This window comes from Carya illinoinensis, chromosome 14 (assembly GCF_018687715.1).
Source record: "Carya illinoinensis cultivar Pawnee chromosome 14, C.illinoinensisPawnee_v1, whole genome shotgun sequence".
Classification (NCBI taxonomy): Eukaryota; Viridiplantae; Streptophyta; class Magnoliopsida; order Fagales; family Juglandaceae; genus Carya; species Carya illinoinensis.
Window position 1 is genome coordinate 22,741,313 of NC_056765.1, and position 18,472 is coordinate 22,759,784.

The 18,472-nt window shown below is 32.6% G+C and overlaps 1 protein-coding gene across 1 annotated transcript; it reads right to left on the bottom strand.

Moving 5' to 3' along the window:
• Positions 1 to 1,578: 1,578 nt before the first annotated feature.
• Positions 1,579 to 8,541, bottom strand: LOC122294902 (protein STRICTOSIDINE SYNTHASE-LIKE 3-like). The gene is made up of 4 exons (XM_043103889.1): positions 8,064 to 8,541; positions 4,216 to 4,491; positions 2,906 to 3,073; positions 1,579 to 2,214 (listed from the first exon to the last, which is right to left on the bottom strand). The coding sequence occupies exons 1-4, from the start codon at positions 8,393 to 8,395 to the stop codon at positions 1,812 to 1,814; spliced, it is 1,179 nt and encodes a 392-aa protein (XP_042959823.1). The 5' UTR covers positions 8,396 to 8,541; the 3' UTR covers positions 1,579 to 1,811.
• Positions 8,542 to 18,472: the final 9,931 nt, after the last annotated feature.

An 18,472-nucleotide genomic window follows, 5' to 3' on the forward strand; every position in this document is an offset into this window, starting at 1 on the left:
CAATGCCCAAGAGATCACTGCTATAGCATAGGAAGGAATTGAGACAACCACATAAGATAGTTGGTACCCTCTAGTTTCACAAATATGACTTGAGTGAAGTTGGGGAAAGTGAGCGTGGAAGATAGAACAGAGGAAGGGTTGGGTGGAATAATGGTGGAAGTATTGGAGGTCATGAGAAAAGGAATCAAAAGGCATAAGCCAGGGGCTCTAGATACCATGAAAGAGTTTGTAAAACAAGAGGTGATCAATAATGATCAACCCGTAGGATATATCTTGTATTTATAATAGTAAAGTACACTTGAGTTTGGATTATACAGATAAAGATAAACATTAAAGATAAAGGATAAGTACAATAGAATATGATCTCATATAGACTCCAATTCAAATGTAGCTTTGGATGAGAATTTATCTTCAAAATAGCAACAGCAGAGTCCACAAAAGCAGGGTCCTCGTCTTCAAATAATCTCGGGATATACTCAGAATTAGGTTGGTTAACATTTTGAACCTATGAACACGATCTAATTCAAACCAATTGGGTATGTGGTCAGGATAAGCTGTTGTTCCATGAGTGACAGTGGCTCTTTGATATAACTAACACCAGATGGAGTTTGCCACAAAACGGTCTAGATCCACATCAATAATGTATGTTATATATCAATCAGCGCTGTCGCAAATATAGTTTTTCTTTTTTGAATAGATTTTCACAACCTCGGTATCTACTTTGTATTTTGATCTAGGGAGTAAAAGAGGAAGTGACTTTGCTTGATTGATGCTTTGACTCGACTAAGAGAATCAAACCATTTGCAAAGAAAAGATGGGACCAAAGGTACTGTGTCTACTCATTTTAATACTGTGATGTTTCCACTAGTTTCTTTTTTCTTCAATAACTCGAAAAGAAGTTCTGCTCGTACCATGAATAGGAAGGGAGGGAGTGAATTGCCTGGTCAAAAACCTTTGAAATAATTAAGAAAAAGGAAAAAAAAAAATTGTAAGTCATCGTTGAGAACTAACGAAGCTGGTGCGGAAATTTACCGAGAGATCACGTAGGTCCAAGTTTGACTGAAAACTAAGCTGTAAAAGGTTCCATTTAATGCGGTTAATTACCTTTTTCATGTCGATTTTGAGAGTCATCAGCATCCCATTCCCTCATGTTTTAGTTAAGTAGAATAATTCATGTGACAGGGCAAAGTTGTCTTAGACGAGCCTTCCTCTCATAAAGACATGAAAAGAGACTTTTCAGAAGGGACAAAGGTTTGTCTCAGTATATTACATTGCAAGTAATGATGGGTCAGAAGTGTGAGACTTCCGTCTGTCCCTTAGTTTTGAGAGCGAAGTGGTTGTGCTTGGGCTGCCTTGCCAAACTACCTCCGCGGGAAAAGTTGACGGAACAACACAACTTCGATAGTGATAGAAAATGCCCATCCAGATTTAAACCTGAGCAGAGAGGCATAACAGGCAAACAGGATAAAGTAATTTTGACAGAGACTCGGTCCATGTACACAGGTGACAGGCCCGTGTATTTAGCATTTTCGAAGTAAATAACCATGTCAGTCAGTCTTTGAAAGCATACAATGGATATACATTAAAAAAAAACTTGGTCATTAGAAAGTATGGAGGTCTTAAGCTGATATTCTAGTTCTGCCCCTGAGATTTCCGATTCCTCAAAAGCGCACAAATAAGGAGAAAACAAGCAGTTTCTTTTTTGTTTGTTGAGAAGAGGAGGGGGGAGGGGGAGGGGGAGGAATTAGCTACCTATTTATCCTCAACATTGGTTGGCTACAATTAGGAAATCCAAAATCAATTATTTTGCTTCAAGCCAAGTTGTAAACAGCAATGAAAGGCACCAACACACTCCCCATCCATAGTTTCCCATCCTTTTCCTCCACTTCACTTACTGCCTTGACAACCTTCCCCTGACTGTCCTCCAATATCTGCAAAAGCCTACCTTCTGGGCTGTACTTGACAACAACTGCATGGGGCCAGCCCCCAATGTGTAGCATGAACTGAATTTTCGCAGAAATTGGGAGCTTGAAAATAAATTTCCTAATCTTTGGGTACAATGCGCATAAATGAGTATATAAGGATCGTCGACAGTGGATTGCCACCCAAAAGTCACCATTTTCAGTAGTCCTGACATTGTCGGGGAATCCAGGTAGGATTGCTAGTACCTCTGTAGCCCCTGCCTTCTCGCCTTTCAACCAATACTTACGTAATCTGCATAATCAAGATTTTTTGAGACTTTATTAATAGCTAAAAGAAAACAGCATTTGTTTCTGATAACAATGACTTTAATTGAATAGACCTATTTCAAGCACAAACATGGACTCCACAGTCCTCTCATTGGCAATAATATCAATTGCAGATCATATGACAGCAAATTACTCTGGAATCACTCAGTTCTATCAATATATCATAAAGGTACTCTTGTCAAATTATGTATGTTTATATATAATATAACATTGCATATATACATACATACATATATGTATATATACAATGTGCTTCTCATGAATCTTTGGTCCCAATGTCAAGGAAAAAGAAGGGTACTTGGGAATACATTTTTGGAGAACGTCTCTCTTGCAACTTCCCTATCAAAACTTTCTCTAGGAGTTAAAGATGAAGTCACTTCAATGTATAGCAAAGTAGTCAGGCACATTCTTTGTTTTCTTTTTTTATCCTTTTTGTTTTACCCAAGTTTACCAAAGTAGTCTCATGATCACCCAAAACTAGCAAATTGACTACTAGAAATTACTAGAAGTCCTTCACCTTCCATATGAAATACAAACCTAATATGCTTGTGACTACTAGCAAGCAAGACAAACAAGACAATGTGATAAATAAGAGTTGAGCAACAGGAGGGTCTTCAGTGGTTTGAGCAAACTTATGATTAAGAAAGTTAGGTCACCTGCCAATGGATCCTTCACAAAAGACAAAGAAGGAACCATCCTTGCTTAAGGACAACCCATTTGGAAATTGGAGATTCCTCACAAGGACAGTGGTTTCCTTGGTTATTGGATTGTATTTCAGAACTCTACCAGTACTCTCTGAAGAAAAAACCAACTGCATGAAGTTCCTGCATGCAATAACCATGTTAAAACTTATGCATAGCGGTTTTCTTCTGTTTGAACAAAAAAGGGAAAGTAAAAGCAAGAAAATAAAAGCCTGGTGGTCAATAAGAAAAGCAGCAGAAAACACCAAGAAGTTCTCCATAAAATAATAAGTGGGAGAGATCTATCAGGGGCCACCCTAAGAACTGGAAAGACTCTTGAATGATAAAAACCAATGAGTTTACGGATCAAGACAATCTTGGGAATTATAGATTTTTTTTAGTCCAGAAATTAAGTGTCTGAGGGTTCTGAAAGCAGTTGGGAATTATAAGAAAAACAACTTGTGGCAAAAGTTTCAGTGTGCACTGTGGAAAGAATTCGTGAAAATACACAGGAAAAAAAAGAAGAAAAAAAGGCATAAAAATACTGAGGATTCAGACATTCATGGATATTTAAATTATCTCGAAAAATCAGAGTAGTTAATGAAACAGAAAAAATCAGCAGCTTTTGTTTACATTTATAAGATATATTTAACAATTCAGGTTTGACATATAATTGTTCACAAATGATAGCATATTCTAGGAATAATTTGAAAAATGTGTGATATTAATAAGTAATAAATCATTCCATTCTAATGTTATAGATATATTAGAGTTTAATCTATTTATCAGAAATTCATACAATTTGGTAAATGTGAGTAAAGTTTAAGACATGGTCACTTTTGTCCATACACCTTATGCTAGCAAAATTTTACTGTTTGGGAGGAAAGAGAGCAGGTTATAAAGAGGGGCGTGGGGGGATGTTGAGGGAAGGAGTGACATGGAGGGCATGGAAAATTGTATTCCTAACTTGTGTCAGTATAAGCATAATTTTCCTACCAGATCCGATATGTACCTTAAATTTTCAAACAGTAACATACACCAAGGGGCCGCATACATAAAATTTATCTCATCCATTATTATAGGTCATATTAAATATTAAAGGGTGTTCTGTATTCTGTTGTCAACTGTATCAGAAATGAAGCACTTCAGCAGTGGTTCGGACATCATAACTATCTATATAAGGGATCTCTTCAGCATTTCCAATTGCATGTAACAAGTTTGCTTGCATCAAGCATCAACTTTGAAAAAAGAAAAACTATGTTACCAGCATAAAAGGAATAGTGTACCTCCTCTGGTACTTGGCGCTGCTATCTGTAAAATAAACATTCCCTTTATCATCAATGTCAAGATCGTTGGTAAACCTCAATGGCACCCCTTCTGCCTCAGATGTTAGTGATGTTGCCAAGCCACCTTCTGGTCCTACCTTCATTAACCCAAAGTATGCATCTGCAATGTATAAATCACCTGTTTTCTTGTCAAAACGAAGCCCCAAAGGCCTGCCACATATGTGCTCATTCTTCAAGTAACTCAAAGGTGATGGTTTTGGATTACATAGTTCTGACCTGGAAGCCACATGGTAGATGAAAAAAGCAAAACATATCAAAAGGTGTTATTGCCCAGAAAAACAACCAAAAACGCAACCTTTTTTTATAAGTAAGATATATGTTTTTTAGGGAAAAATGAAGTACACAGTGTTTATACAAGATATGAACCGTAACAGAAAAAAGGTAAAAGATTAAGCATGTTGTAGAAACTAAAGATGGAAAAAGAAAACTGTGAACAACCTTTCAGGAAAAAAGGGTGCTTAGAAAGAATGTCAAAAGGCCCATTGCTCACTTCTCACAACCTTCAAACTGCATTTGGCTACTTTCTCTCTAGAATCATTTTCCACAATAATGCACAATTATGACTACCAAACAAGCATTTCCAACATGTGAAGAAATCTACCAGTCATGAGCCATGACCCAATCTATCCCAAAAAGACAGAAGATAATCTTCCATAAATTCTCTAAGAATCTTGGCATAAGAGAATATTTCAATGGGGTAATCAGAACATTTTAAACTTGTTGGGAGGTGGTGAGAGAGGATGTCATGCAGGTTTTCCACGAATTTTTCACTTTTGGCAAATTTGAGAAAAGCTTAAATGCTACTTTTATTGCACTTGTCCCTAAAAAGGCTAGTGCAATAGAGGTACAAGATTTCAGGCCGATTAGTCTTGTGGGCAGCATGTACAAGATACTCTCAAAAGTTCTTGCTAATAGGATGAGCACAGTCATGGATAAGATTATCTCTAAATCTCAAAATGCCCTTGTGAGAGGGAGACAAATTTTGGACTTGGTCCTTATAGCTAACGAATGCTTGGACAACAGGATCAAGTTGAGAGTACTAGGTATTTTATGCAAACTAGACATGTAAAAAGCCTATGATCATGTTAATTGGGATTTTCTGATATATATATATATATATGTTGAGTAGATGTGGTTTTGGGAAAGGATGGAGGAAGTGGATGAGGCATTGCGTGTCAATGGCTAGCTTCTCAGAGACTACGACAAGGTGATCCATTATCACCCCTCTTATTTGTCCTAGTAATGGAGGTTCTAAGTAGAATGGTGTCAATTGCAGTAGAGGGTGGATTTTTTTCAGGATTTTCAGTGGGAAATACCTACGGCTCCACCATTATTTCTCACATTTTGTTTGCAGATGACACATTGCTATTTTGTGAGGCAAATGCAGGACATATCCAATCTTTGAAGGCTATCTTACTTTGTTTCGAAGCGGTATCCAGGTTGAAGATTAATCTTGCTAAGACAGAGATGGTCGAGGTTGGTGATGTAAGCAATATCAGGGAGTTGGTAACATTTTGGGTTTTGTGGTTTCTTTGTTGCCGTTGAAGTACCTTGGTCTTCCGCCGGGGGCTTCTTTCAAAGCTAAGACTATTTGGGAGGAGGTGTTGGAGAAATTAGAGCGTAGGTTGGCCGGGTGGAGAATGTTGTATTTATCTTAAGCGGGGCAGATCACACTTATCAAGAGTACTTTATCCAACCTTCCCACATACTACTTGTCTTTTTTTCCCCTCCCCGCTAAAATTGCATCCAAAATAGAGAAACTACAACGTGATTTTCTATAGAGTGGACTAGGAGATGAGTTTAAATCTCACCTAGTGGGATATGGTGTGGGGCTATGGAAGGTATATACGGAAAGGTTGGTGCTCTTGTGCTAGTAATACTCGGCTGTGTTTGGGGAATGGTAGTAGGATTAGCTTTTGGCAGGATGTGTGGGTGGGAGACACGGCCTTGAAGGATGCTTATCCCACTATTTTCATAATTGCAAGGGAAAAATAAGTTATGGTGGCTGACTTGCGAGTATTCACTCAAGGCTTACAGGAGTGGACACTCGAGATGCACATGATTGGGAAGTGACTGTTCTGATGGAATTTCTTGTTGTATAACACTTCTACTCAATTACCATGCAACATAGGCACAATTTTCCTTTGAAGAACATATGAAAGAGTAAAGCACCTACCAAGGCAGCATTCTTTGTCTTGACAGCAGCTCTAGGGAAGATTATGACCATTAATAATCTTAGAAGACGTGGCCTTGTAATTACGGACTGGTGTTGTTTGTGCAAAAATAGTGGTGAAACGACAGACCATCTACTCTTACATTGTGAGTTTGCTCGGGATATCTAGAATTACTTCTTTAGCAGAATGGGAATAGCATGGGTGATGCCAGGAAGGGTGGTTGAACTACTAGCATGCTGGAGAGGGATCACCAAGACACCAGAAATTGCAACTGTGTGGAAAATAGCTCCTAAATTTATTCTTTGGTATATTTGAAGTGAAAGAAACAAGAGAAATTTTGAGGATCATGAACGGTCCATGGAAGAGTTTAGGAGTTTTTTCTGGAAGACTTTATTTTTATGGGTCATTGCTTTAGATTTAAATGGTCTCAGTTTCCATGATTTCCTTGTAACTGTTTCTAGTTCTTAAATAGGTGTATTCACATGTATACTTCCAGTATACTTGGGCTATGCCTATCTTTATATCAATAAAATAACTTATTACTTATCAAAATAAAATAAAATTAATGGTAAATACCAGCATGGCAACACCTAGAAACAATGTGCTGATGGATGAAACAGCATGCTAAAGAATTCAAACTTGCAAACAACCAAAACTTCAAATGAGTATTCACCAATAAGTAAATCCATTCAAAATCCAAACCAATTGCATCCTGAAGATGACTGTGGAACTTTTATATAAAAACATCTGTTTAAGAGTGATTAACAAAATTTATATAACTCATTTTGATATTTCAATAAACATTGTATTTCACACTCTGTCTATATGAACTTTCTTTGGTACCACTATAACTAATAATATTCCTCTCAGTCCCCCCCCCCCCCAACCTCCCTCGCCCCTCCGGCACATGAGGCCCATATCCTCTCAGGAAAATAAATTTATGATTAACCAGCATGCATGTGTATCAACGATGGGGATTCAAATAAGTCATCGTGCTTCCCGTTTCACAATTCCTCAACAGAAGAATTTCCCTTTTCCACATGCTAGCGCTTTTATACCTTCCATTTTTACTTCCTTTTCTCAAATCCAAACCGAGGGGGTTTCCTAGTCAAAGGCTCCCATTAGATGGTTTTAAACGGTCAAAGGTTTCCATTTATAACGATCCACGAAGCATGCCAGCCACATCTGCACTATAATTCTAGAAAAACTAGTTAATTTGAAACTTTATTAAAATGTCAAGTTTCACCTAATTCTAGTCAATATCACATGGATACTTTTATATATTACCAACGCTAATATGGGTTATTTATATTCTAAATGTGGGATCACTGGTGTTAGAAACTCCCTCCCTTAAATTCCCAGCATCTTCGTCAAGGACATGTCACGTAGGCTCAAACTTAACATGCCTGGCCTTAGATGGCTTTAGAGAGTCGGGACCATATGTAACAATCTATTAAAAAGAAAGAAAAAAGAGCCCCATGCTGCATTGCTATATAACTCATTTTCCCGATATGGGATTGGGATGTTATACCATTATTTCCTTACCGTCTTTAAAGTCCAAAAACTAGACGCGGAGACGTCGAACCAAAGACAAGCATATCAGCAATAACTCACCTATTCGGTGAAGTGTAAGCGAAATCGGTCCAGGACTGACCGTTCCAGAACAGGACTCGCCCATCAGCGACACCGGTATAAGGTCCACGGCCAAGGGGGTCAAACACTATGCTTTCGGGGCCCTGGATTTGGTTGAGGAACTTGATTTCGGATTTCTGCAGCAAGTTCTGGGTGTCTCTGTCGGTAGGGACCTGGGACCAAGCTGGCATCTCGACGGCGTATGCTTCGAAGTCGGGGAACTCCGAGATTGCACTGTGCTTTAAAGGGTCAATTCCACAGTAGAAGGCTAGGATGAGAAATGCGAGCCCAGCAAAAGTCCCGGTCGGTGACATAACGGTGCGTCTGAAGTTTTTCCAGCGACAGAGCTCGAGAGCGAAACAGAGACAGAAGCTGAGAGTGTTGGTCTGAGCAACGTTTTACACACTGTTAACCAATAAGTACGCACTCCCAAAATGGGTCTGCAATTGGTTTGTGGTTAGGGGTTAGAAGATGGTTAGGTAAAAGGCGGTTAGGTGAGAAGGCATTCCTGCACAGTGGTAGCTAAGAAACGTTCCTTTCGAACGATCAAGTTGGTTACCCTTTTATTTTTTTTCTTTTTTTTTTTTCGATCGCGTTGGTTTGACTTCCCAGAGTACGTATATTGTAAAATATTGTATAAAAAAAAAATTAACAAAAGTCAATTCATAAATATGATTTTCTAAATATGATTTATAAAATTATTTTTAATACAAAGTAAGTTTAATGAATCAATTATGTTGTTTTGTATGTTTATTGTTGTGTAATTATTTTGAATAAGGTTAGATAAAATCATAGTTGTGCATACTCTCATTTAAAAAAAAAAATTATTTTATAATTATAAATATCATTTCTAAATTATTTTGTATATGCAGAACTCATCTTTTTTCTTTATTTTCAAATCTTGAACTTTTCTTGATAATTTAAACATGGGAGGGAGGTTTTTACTTGCTTAGGAGGAATTAAGTTTAAAAAATAAGAAAAATTCTAAACATAAGCCTACACACCATACACCATATTTTATTTAATTTTTTTAATTTTTTTTCTTTTATCAAATATTTAATATATAGATAATGAATAAAAAAAATTAATTTAGGGTCTTATTACTAGATATAGGGCATGTTTAGGGTTATTGTATAAGTCTTAAAAAGTGTTTAAATAATTTTAAAAACTCTTTAATAGAAAAATTAATTTGTTTGGGTGTTATATATTAAAGTACTTTTCATCTCAAATAAGTTAAAAAGTAAGTTTAAGAAAAAGTATTATTTTGATATTTTTCCTTAAATGTGTTTTTTTGAATAATGCAAAACCTAATTTAAATGTTAAAAAGACTGTCAATGGATAAAAATACATATACAACTTTCAGATAATTACAATTTTCTAACTTTTAAAAATATGGTCATAATCTTTAAAATACAAATAATTGTCATTTCTCCCTCATAAATAAATTTTTTTAATTTGTTTCCAAACAAATATAATATGTTTTAAAATGTTTTAAATATATGGTTATCAAATAGTAAATAACTTTTTAATAGTACAACTTTTTACTTAAATTATAAGCTATAAGATCTAAAAATATAAGTTAGAATTCTCATTGCAATCCCAAATATACTAATAGTCTTAGGGTGCACAAACATCGCGTATTTCCTTTAAAAAAATAAATAAATCTGAAACTCATATAGAAAAATTATTTTTTAATAGTATACTCCATTATTTTTCAAAAGGCATGCACGAAATTTGCACATCCTAAAATTTTACATAACATTATTCAATAAAAAAAATATTTGGAAATATTTGAGAGTTTTGGAAATTTGTTTGAGATTGGTTTAAAAAATGAGAAAAAATATTTTGAATAAAAATATTTTTAAAATAAGTATTATAATAGAGTTTGTGAAAGTTGATATATAGTTGAAAGGTTGTTTGAAAACAATTTTTGTTTTTGAGTTTTTAAAAGTTGTAGCGTTTTTTGAATTTAAGTAATTATTAGATGAAAGTCTGAAAATTTTATAAAAAATTTTTGTATTTGATTAATGTTTGGGAATGAAGTTATGAAAAATGTTGAAAATGTTTTAAAACACCTTGATTTCCAAACATGCCCTTAGTGTCTATTATAGTGCACATTTTGTGCATCCAAGAGGACTTTTTAATTTCTTGTTTTTTATTCTTTTAATTTTGATCAAATTATTGCTTCTTTCACTAATTGACTCTTGGGCCTCGTTTGTTTTTAAACATTATCTTATCTCATCTAATTTTTATAATTTTTTCAAATTTTAAAATAAAAATTATATTAAAAAATTATATTCCAACAATATTTTAATTTTATAATATTTTTATTTAACTTTTATCTCAACTGATCTTATCTCAACTCAATATCCAAATCAGATTTTACAATAGCATGTTAAAAGGTCTCATTGTAAGAATGACAATGAATGGGTTCTACATATCATGTAAAAATAAAAAAAAATATTGAAAATTAAAAATTAATAGAAAAAGTTATACTTTTTATCAAGCGCGCCTACACCTATATTATGTAACTTGGGCAATTATTAGGTCTTTGTGAGTACCACATCAAAGCAAGAGAAGATAACCCTCCTCCCTTTGAGGACAAAAGGCTATTGATGAGAAGATGGTTGAGCGAGCAAAGTGCAGCTAGTTAAGAGAATGGTGAGCGGCAATATGTAGAAAGTCTGATGGAGACTGTTTAGCACCAGCCAATAAAGAACTTTTCACCCTACACCAGGTGGGCAAGTGATGTGCTAACCATACTAGGGAAAGCAACAGGCAAAGACAAGCTCAAAACATACATTGAGATCTCTCTTAGATGATACAAAGGTGCTTAGAAAGCAACAAGGGTCATTCATAGAGGCCTATACTCCACAAAAGATATCACATCTTGAGTGAGCCTGCAGATTAAGGACATGCAAACCATATCGTTTAATCTCAGGAGTATGATCCAACCCCACGTGGGAGATCCTTATTAGGAGAACGATTGCTAGATTTGACCAAAGGCAAGCTACAGAAGATGTGCACACCTTATCCCCCATTAGTCTCTACCATCCTTCAAGGCCAGAGGGTAAACGGACAGGTGAGATTGAAGGTTTCTCATTCAAGTATATCTAGTGATAGTGTTGACCCTTTCATCTAGTCAGAGCCTTCAAGAAAGTAAGTAATTTCAAAACATGCAATGGAAGGATTGGCATCGACGCTATTGTAATACTAGAATTGTTCTAGTAAGTTAGCTCCTACTACCATACCGAGAATGTGGGGTAAATGTTTGTAAGTATGTTATAAGTTTAGGGCTTTGCATATTTTGTAACTCACTTCCTTCTTACATGAAAGTACATGTAACACCCCCACTTAAATTACCCATTAGAATTAACCTTTAAACGACCTTAAAATAAGTTTATAATTTTGGGCTTTATATTTTTTTTTTTAGGATTATTATTTTATTAGAAATAGTTAGACTTGTTAGATTATGGCACTTGATGTGTTATTAATGGTGAAGCTTGAGGGTTAAGACTAAGCAATTTAGTGAACAAATCCATTAGAGCTTCACTTAGGACCCTTAGAACTTTAGATTGTTAATTGGCCAAGATTTAGAAGCCTTAAAAACAAGCCTCATAGGAATAAAAGTCTTGGTAGATTAGTCTTAGTAAGTATTGGCTCAAATATGAGAAAGGCATAAGGCCTTTTGGGATTAACTTGGTATTATGTTTGACTCATGGCCCATTTATAATAAGACATGCCTTTCAAACCCTATCTTTGTCTATCTTGAGTTCTCTCATAATTCTCAAAATCTGGAACCAATGCTTCCCATCAACTCACGCCCAAAGTCCATGAACCATCAACTCACATTGCACTAAATTGCGAAGCCGCTCACATAGCTCGTCATTGCATTATGGACTATTTGACTTCATCAAGTCCATCGTGCGTGGGTTCTCAAAATCCTGACATATCGTCTACTATTTTAGGAGGAATGGTATTTGGGACTATCAAGTGAGATTTGTTCAAATCTCAACAAGTAAGCTACTAAGCTACCAAAAATATACATATGCATGCATGACAGTAAAATGGCATGGATGGATCATGACATGGACATGATTATGCATGATATGACTTGGCAAATACTATGACATGTGCTTAACTTGAAAAAATAAAGTGACTGTACATGGGCATAACATGACTTGACTAAACTGAACATGACATAATTTGACATGAACAAGAGACCTTGTTTAACATATACATAGTTGATTAAACGTAAAACTGTAGATGCTACACAAGTCCCCTTAAGTCATGTATTCATGTCAATATCGCATCACATCACAAGATTTTACGCTAGCTGTGAGTACGCCATGATGACTGAACTAATTTAAAACTAATAAATATGTAGTTGGCACCATTGGCTTTGGGTGTCTGACTTTGCTCTGATAATCAGTGATTTAAGTCCCATTCGAAGCTTATTGATAGTACATTGTCAACCCAGAGAATTAATTCCACAACTAGTTTAAATACTTTAGCATGGACAAAAGAGTTCCACTGGCTTAAACACTCCCCATCCTAGCACCTGAGATTATGATAAAAATAAAAGACTCTAAATAACTAGAAAATATTTCATGATATACTCAATGCATGTGATATGACATGTCATATAACAAAATGAACTGATAGATGACATAGCATATCATGGTGCATAACAAATAAGCATAAATAGTAATAAATGACATGTCATGACATATTATAATAATTAGTAATAATCATAAGTGACAAGAATTTGATAGTAACGGTTTTACTACCATACATACATAAATATACTAAAAGTAAGTTAGAGGCAAACTTACAGTGATTAATGTAAAGCAAAAGCGAGCGTGAAAGTAGTTGAATTGAAACAAGATATTTTTAAGATTAGAATATCTCACTAATTTCTTAGAAACATAAAAGTTATAAACTTATGGCTAAAATTACAAAGTTACCTCCTCTACTTATGAGAAATTACAATTTTGCCTTTAAAATAGAAATTACAATTTTCAATTTTGTCTCTTTTTCGGTCAAATTAGTTCTGCTCTTAGTATTGTTTTTAGTTCTTGAGAGAACATAGGTGGGGAAAGGGAGCTAAGCAGCGGGATTGCAGAGCCTATGGCCCAACTGTCGCTGCCCAACCTTCCTCCTACGTTTGTAGCCTCTCTCTCCAACTCATTTTAATTCCAGTTTGTTTAATTTGATATCATTTATTTTTCTTGCATCATACTAATGTTAGAGGTTAAGTTTAATGATTTAAACATTGTTTCGGATCAACAATATAATTTATATTGTGAGCTTAATCGATTGAATGTTTTATTAATATATATTTTGATTATTTATATATTTATCTTGATTTATTATGATTTTCAAAGACATTGAATGCTTGAAAAATCTTTGTGATATTCAAACGGATTTGTGAATGTTCTAACCATCAATTGTTCATGCTTAATCTTTAGTGATTAATTTTATTAGCCATTTCTGCTAAATCTTCCAGTTAGACAGAATTGACTTTCTAATTAATTGAAATAGATTGATCGGAGACAATATTCTAAATTATTAGATGGATCCTTGAAACTCATATCTTTTTATGTTATCATTTTAGTTTTATTACGTTACTTTAAAAATTTTTACTTCAGTAATTTTATCTTCTATTTATTGTACATACCACTACTTTTATTTTCTCTTTGTAAATATCATCCACCATTGTATGAGTTTGATTTTAAGAGCACTTTCTTGAGGAGACGATTTATAAATTTTATTCCTAATTAGTACGTAACATCCTCTTAAACTTGAGACAACTTTTGTGCTACTCGTTTTGGAGTGAGTCAACTTTTGGTTCTTTATCAAACTCTTAGATCTGCAACATATTATAAAATAAATCATAAATTATCAACATCATATGATTAATAATCAAGTTCTAAAATAAATCTAAGCATCAAACCTAAGATCATATGACATAATTTGCATCAAAATATAGATCTACCTGAAAATCTCAAATAGAAGACCTATCCGAATCTTTCCATGCATAAAAATACATATCTTTAAAATCAACACTATAAATCCTCAAACTAATATCATAACATGTAAATCAAAGTCCTAGTAGCATCATATGTGAATATTAAAGCCATTGGAATATGTTTTCACAACAAAATATTTGAGCTTAGTCAAAGCAAAATCTTATTTCAAACTCTCGGTTTTTAATTTTTTAGATTTTTGCAAAACTCTTGTAAAAAACTTATAACATGCAAAGAATCCTTATCAAACTTGTATATTAGCACGTTAACTATAATCCATAAAAATATCACACCAAAATATAGTCAATAACACTATTAAAAAAATCAAAAAATCACACACTATCCAATTTATAGCCCATAATGAACTCTTTATGCTTAAACAAACTTTTCATCCATCAAATGACCATAAAATTTTACACAAAATAAATATACCAATATAAACTAGACTTGAAATGGAACTTATGTGAGTGGTACTTTTGTGACAAACACTTACAATAGTTTCAAAAAAATCGATCAAGGTAAGCCAGAACAATTGTCTGAGAGCTCTTCTGGTTTTCTCTCCAAGAAAATGGTTGAAAAGTGACCAAATATAAGGAGAATTGATAATAACAATACTTAAGCATCTGGAGATGGGTGAGTAAGAGGTGGGTAAAAGACACTTTGAGTAATGGAGTGTTGCCAAAACCAAGTGTTGCCCATGGTTTTATGCCTTACTACTACACAGTGAGAGGGAGGGGGTGAGATAGCTCTTGGCCTTCCCATCAACTACTATTTGGGACTGACTTAGGCAATGAAATGACTGTCATGGCAGGAGAAACTTCCTCCACAATCTTGACCTTGGTGGCTCAATTTTGTGGACCTTATACAATTGAGCCTAGTTTGAGATTTCAACGGAGTTTGAGTTGCTATGAAGCCAAAATCTAATTTTTTTTACCCAATAAAATTACCAAAATTTAAAAGAATAAATAAAGATTTAATAACATGAATTTAAGTAGTTAATAGTATGTGAAAGTGATTTAATTAAATGATTAAACACTAAGCTAAAACCATGTTCAATTACAATTTGAAGGCAAACTTTTGGGGTTTCGATTTTCATCAAGATTTTGGGGTTTCAATTGGATTATGAGTATTTAGGATTTCACTAGGGTTGAAACCCTCTTTGGTTTGGAAAAAACTCAATAGTTGGATGGAATAATATTTGACTTAGGAAGCATGATCACAAATCTTGATTTCGTTCACATTTTCATCTCATAGATCTTCTTGGTGCCAAATATCCAATAATATTCACCAAGTGTGGCTAAAATCTTTTCAATTGTCAAAATAAAACTTTTCTAACCTAATTTGAATATTCTACACTATAATTTTGAAAACACTAATCTAAGTTCTACTATCGAGGTTACTATTTATTCTGAAAAAGGTGAAAATAACTTTGCATAATAAAATTTTAAATATTCATATAAATCTAGGAGCGTACTTCGCTTCATAAAAATTAACTCATAAGTATGGATGAAAGTTTAAACCGTAAGACCGGCCCAAACCGAACCAATTGGTTCGGGACCGATTTTATGATTTCACAAATTAGATATAATCGGTCCAATTCCAGTTCTAGGATTTTCAAGACCGGACCAGACTGGTTCAATGTTTATATATATAATTAATTTTTAATATTATATAAAATATTTTTTATATATAATATATAATTATATATTAAATAATTTTATATTATAATTTATAACATAAAATTATAATACTAAACATGAACATTTGTTTGATCATATGTTATTAATATAAAATATATATTAATTACATTTTTAGACTTAATAAATTCTCAATATATTCCTTTGAATCATTTTGATAAATATATAATGCATTAATCAAGAAGACTATAGTATAATAGATATTTAAGGAAATTTACAAGATTGGACAATTCTTAATATTTCAAATAGTCAAATATGCAAACAATCTACTTTTTTTTTTTTTTCAAAATTATCATTTCTTACTAATTATACTATAAAAATAATAAAAAAACTATTAGTTTAAATAATGATTATGAATAATTACAAGTATTAACAAAAGAGGTTATTAAACATCATAAGGAACAAAAAAAATTCTTTCATACATATTGAATTAGTACAAGTGCTATAAAACCACTACCACTTACCATAAATGGATTAAATACCTCAGTATTGTTTTGTCTAAGAGACGGAAGATATTATAATTTTTATGATTCATTACTTGGCATGGTAGAATCTAGCATTTTTCAAGGATTAGTTTATTTCAGTTGTTATCTTAATTATTCACTTTCATTATTTAATACTAATATTTTATATGCTTTAACATTAAATATTAAAACAAATAGTTATTATATGATGAAAGAATCATATCCTTTACCTGTAGTATATAAAATTCATTATAAACTGATGAAAACAACATTAGAGTCACAAGTTCTTATTACTAATTCAAAAGACTATACATTATTATTACAATCTAGCACATCAAATTTCAGTATACAAATTCTTAAATAGACTAATTGGAATTAAATTACTCTCCCTAATAAATGGTAGTTAGAAAATATTATTCTATTACTTAAAATAGAAAACAATTTTAAAATGATCTAGATTATGTAAATCAAAAAACGGGCGGAACAGTCCAAATTACCTTACAACTTTTTAGACGATCATTATCACAATCACATTATTCTCCACTAGCACCCTCTAATTATCATACACCTAAATCTGTTCTTACTTCAATTTATAGGAATAAATCTCAAAATTTTAACACTCGATCTTAATATTTGGACACTCATATCCAGAGAGTTATTCATAGAAATATTATTGATACACTAATATATACTGTTAATCACCATGATATAGCATCCGCCTCTCATAATCTCCAACAAGTAAAAGAACATTCTGCTCCAACATATTCACAAGTAGTTAGAGATGATACCCAAATATTCACTCTGAGTAAAGAATAATTTAAAACTAATAAAGAATATCTTAAACTAGATTATATAAAAGAAGAAAATAAACAAAAAAGCTTAACAATTTTCCTCAACTTTCACAAAAATAGAAAGAGATTATATTCAAGGAAAATAATATATATACTTGGAAAGTATACAAATTAATATTATATATACCTGGAAAGTATACAAATTAACATACATTTCTTTACATGGTTTGAAATATATAAATCAAATCAATTACCAATCATAAATAAGACTACTAATCAATGGATTAAAGAAGATAATAATCAAATTATTTATGAATAATATCACCATTTTGAAACTATTAAGTACAACTAAAGAAGTACTCAAATATTAACCTCACCAATAAAGAAACATAATTCTACAATAGAAAGTAAAAACACTGATAATATAATGTAACAAAATAATTATATCAATTTATATTTAAAAACTATGAGTAAATAATTAGAAAGAAATCCTACTATCAATTTATATTTATTCCTCATGAAATTCCATTCAAAGTAAAACTCAATTTTTCTAAAATCGAAAATGATTAGAACAAATCTCTAATAGATTAGAAAAATTAAATATTATTAATATTAAATCTCCTTCAAAACAATCTCATATTAATGTATTAAGTAAGACAGACTCACATGTCTTATCTAATTTTGAAATTAGTAATATTGAAAATCAATTTAAAAATTTAGATTTATAAATAAATAAGATTAGAGGAGATTATGCTAATGAATATTCAATTTGGGATTCTAAACATCATGTTTCTATTACTCGTAAATGGTATCTGAGGCCAACTTCACCGGATATGCAATACGACAAAAGAGAACATATAGGAAGATCTACTTTTTCACTAGATATACTACATAAATGGAATATAAATGGATTATTTGAATATGAAATACTAAATTATTTTCAAAAAATAATTATGGTTGCTAATGTTTATAAAAGAAATAGAAAAATAGATCATCAAGTAGCTCATATTATTATTACAGGTTTCATTGGCTAATTAAAAGGTTGGTGGGATTATTATCTTTCACAATAATAAATATTAAAAATATTATCTCAATATAAACATAATGAAAATAAAATTATTAAAATAGAAAATGGTCAACCATTGGAAGATGTTGTTAATACTCTAATATTTATATTAACCAAGCATTCTGTTGCTGATTTTATTCGATTTAAAGAAAAAACTAGTGATTTATTAATTAATTTAAGATATCCTAAATTATTTGATTTCCATTGGTATAAAGATGTATTTCTAAGTAAAATTATAATAAAAAATTACTGTCAACAACCATACTAGAAGGAAAAGTTCATAACTGAACTTCTATATTATTTTGCTCACAAGATACAAGAATCATTAGTAAAAACTAGATTTC